The following is a 3,359-nucleotide window of genomic DNA, read 5'->3' on the forward strand; positions in this document are numbered from 1 at the left end:
TGCAGCTCATATCAAAATGCTGGAGCCAATCTCACCTTCCCTCCCCAGGAACCAGGAGCTGCCGCTGTGACTGCAACACTCTGACAATGCCTGCAATGGTGCTTCTAGGGAAAAGCTTCAGGAACAGTCCTACCCAGTGCCCTAGAGCAATGTGGCACCAGGGGACAGTGGCACAAGCTGTTCCATTGGGGGGACAGGGAGGGCAGCTCTGCCTTGGGGCACACTCCAGCTTTTCACTGAAATAAGGGGGTATTTTCACAGCCAGGGCTTGGGATTTATCCAGGAATTGCCAGGCACTCTGGTCACCACCAATGTGACGTCTCACCCCACCTCTTCTCCCCTTCTCCCCCCTCCAGCCCTGTTCACCCCAGCAGCGAGCAGGAGATGCTGCCCACGCCCTCCCCACCCTGCTGGCAGCCAGGGATCCTCACCAGCCTGGTTGGTGGTGATGTTCACGGACGCAAACTGCGGGGAGAAGGGGCTCTGGTCGGTGACGCCGTTGACAGCCTGGATCTCGAAGGTGTACTGGGTGTGTGCCAGCAGGTCGCTGATGTAGATCCGGGGCTCCGTCAGCCCCAGCTGGCGGGGGGCGAACTGCACGTTGTCCCCGCAGCGCGTGCAGGCCCCCCGGCCCGACCCGCAGCTCTTGCAGATGATGTTGTACACCAGGTCCTCCCGCCCTCCTGAGTCCCGGGGGGGGGTCCACTCCAGCATCAGGGAGGTCTCGTTCACGCTGGAGATGACGGCCTGGGGGGCGGATGGGATGGCTGTGGAGGGAACGCACAGAGAGGTGTAAGAGCCAGAGCGCTGCTCCTCCTCCTCCTCGCTGCAGGACCAGCTGCACCCCCCACTCCTGACCCCAGCAGGCACACACTGAGCCGGGGGCTTCTCTTGGTGTCAGGGATGTGTGGAGCAAGCTGGAGAGCCAACGGCAAGAGTGGGAATAAAACCTGTCCTCTTATCCCGGGTAATTTGACTGTGTGACATCCCAAGGTTCTTGTCCAGTTACAGCCCCAGAGTGAAGTCATCACACTGCCTGGAGCAGCACAAACCAACCCAGGTTTCTGTCCCCTCTGGCCCCAAGTACAACAGACCCACACCTGCAAAGCTCCTCTGGACAAGCTGCTTTGAGCCCCTCAGCCTCCCCCCAAATCCCACTGGGATAGATGCATTTGTCAAGCCTCCCTCAATGACCATTTCCTTTCCACGCCCAGTGCAGCCCCTCCCAGTTGCCCAGACACACATACTGGTGCACGGCATGTCCACGGGGTCGGCGTCTGCCCGGTAATATCCGTTCCGGCACACGCAGTTCGTGGCCCCCTCTGAGGTTGTCCGGCTGTTGATGGGACAGTGGACACATCCTTCATCCCCTTGGCTGGCCTTGAACGTCCCTGAGGGGCAGCCTGGAAGGGAACAGAGAGCAGTGGTGAGGAGGGGGCTGGTGGGGTCACCCAGAGCCCAGCACCATTGCCAAAAAACACCCCTTGGGGTTTTGCAGATACCAAACCCAAATCCTGACAACTGGAAGTGAACACAGTGGAGAAGGAGCAGCTGGTTTGAAGGCCCTGAGGATGCACCTGCAGAGTTGGGTCCCCATGCAGATGTCTCTGCCCCAGTCACAAGCACAGAACACGGATTGCAGGAATGCAAAGGGATGTTTTAGCCACTGTCACGTAAGAAGACACCAGTGGCTGTTCCAGGTCAGACCATGGTCACCAGAATCCTCTCCCCAACAGTGCTGGTGATTGAAGGGGTGTTATCTTGGATCTCAGGAAAAGGTTCTTTGCCCAGAGGGTGGTGGGGCACTGAACAGCCTCTCCAGGGCAGTGGGCACAGCACCAAGGCTGACAGGGCTCAAGGAGTGTTTGGACAATGCTCTCAGGGACAGGATGAGATTGTTGGGATGTCTGTGCAGGGCTGAGGGTTGGACTGGGTGATCGTTGTGGATGATCCCTTCCAACTCCGGAAATTCCATGATTCTGTGACCACCCAAGGAGCAGGACATGAGCCAGGCACACGTGTTGCCCTCAATACCTCCCCACCCTCCAATGATTTGTAGCTGTCTAAGGTGCAGGCTCTTCCCATTTAGCATCCTATGGGGGGGTGTTTCTTCCACTAAGTTGCCCAGTCCTTTTTTTATTCCCTGCAAATGTTCTGCACCCACAGAGCCCCGTGAGCCAACCACATGCTGCATGAAGAAACTGCTGCCCTCTGCTTTGAAGCCATCAGTTGCCATTCCTGATGCCACCCCACACTTCCACTGGGAAGGGACCCTCAATCATCATCCACCTTCCCCATGACCCCAAGGGTCCAAACCTCTGTCGTGCCCCACGCAAGTGGCATAACAACATTCACTGTTTTATTCTCTTTTCCCATAATCAGCAACACCCAAATTATTTTTAACCACCACTGTACCATGAGGGAAATAGGGCCAACTCCTAGTCTATCTCTGTGCAGGTGGGTGTGAACTGGGCTAGTGGAAGGTGTCCCTGCCCACGGCAGGAGGTGGAACAAGATGCTCTCTCACCCCAAACCATTCTGGGATTCCAGGATTCCACGAAGCTGGGGCCATTTTCTCCAACTTGTATCACCTCAAGTCTATTGAATTCCAACTGCCTCCTCATTCCCTGGTCACACCATCTCATAAGGTCCTTCTGCAACTCTCTACATCCAGTCTTTGTCTTCATGACTTTGTGGATGTGGCACTTGGGGACACGGGTCAGTGGTGGCCATGGGCTAATGACTGGACTTGATGATCTTAGAGGGCTTTTCCAACCCTCATGATTTTATGGCTCAGTATCACAAGCAAATTGTGATCCTGAGTCACGGCAGCAGCGTGCTGGGTTCTACCCCCACTGGGGCTCAGACCTCTGAGCCCCCCACAGACGAAGAAGATGCTCCATGAGCAGCAGCCACGTGTGTTCAGCCCGGCAGGGTGGGCGAGGGTGGCAGAGCAGCAGGTGGCTGATGAAAGCTGGACCACTGTAATACAGCACTGACAGGTCCAGCACACGTGGCTAAAAACAGCACTGCAAAGCTTTCGACACCACAAAGTCCCTCCCAAGCCCAGGGATCACCCCTGCCCAAGGGAAAGGTCGGCTTGGAGCATTTCTCTGTGGTTACTCCTGGTGGGGACCTTCCCCTGCTGCTAATCCTGGTGCAGCCTGAAGAGCCTGGGGGGTGGCAGGTGCCTTCTGTGCTGAAATGAGTTAAACAAACTTCTCCTTCAGTCGCCTGCCAAGGCTTCCAGGAATGAGGCAGATCAGAAAACAGCCTGGGAAAAACATACACTTGGGGTTGCTGTAAGCAAGAGCCATTGCTGGGAAGCAGCTACTTTTTTCTTTGGGAAAAAAAAAAAA

General features: G+C 56.1%; 1 protein-coding gene across 1 annotated transcript; it reads right to left on the reverse strand.

Annotated features, from left to right (window-relative positions):
* Positions 1-431: 431 nt before the first annotated feature.
* Positions 432-1,403, reverse strand: LOC108510641 (ephrin type-B receptor 2-like; the record flags this gene model as incomplete). Its single annotated transcript, XM_017840302.1, has 2 exons — positions 432-767; positions 1,248-1,403. Coding segments are annotated over 2 exons (492 nt in total), but the record flags the coding sequence as incomplete, so codon positions are not given.
* Between the last annotated feature and the right edge of the window lie 1,956 nt (positions 1,404-3,359).

Source organism: Lepidothrix coronata, unplaced genomic scaffold, assembly GCF_001604755.1.
Source record: "Lepidothrix coronata isolate B3197 unplaced genomic scaffold, Lepidothrix_coronata-1.0 Scaffold1774, whole genome shotgun sequence".
Taxonomy (NCBI): domain Eukaryota; kingdom Metazoa; phylum Chordata; class Aves; order Passeriformes; family Pipridae; genus Lepidothrix; species Lepidothrix coronata.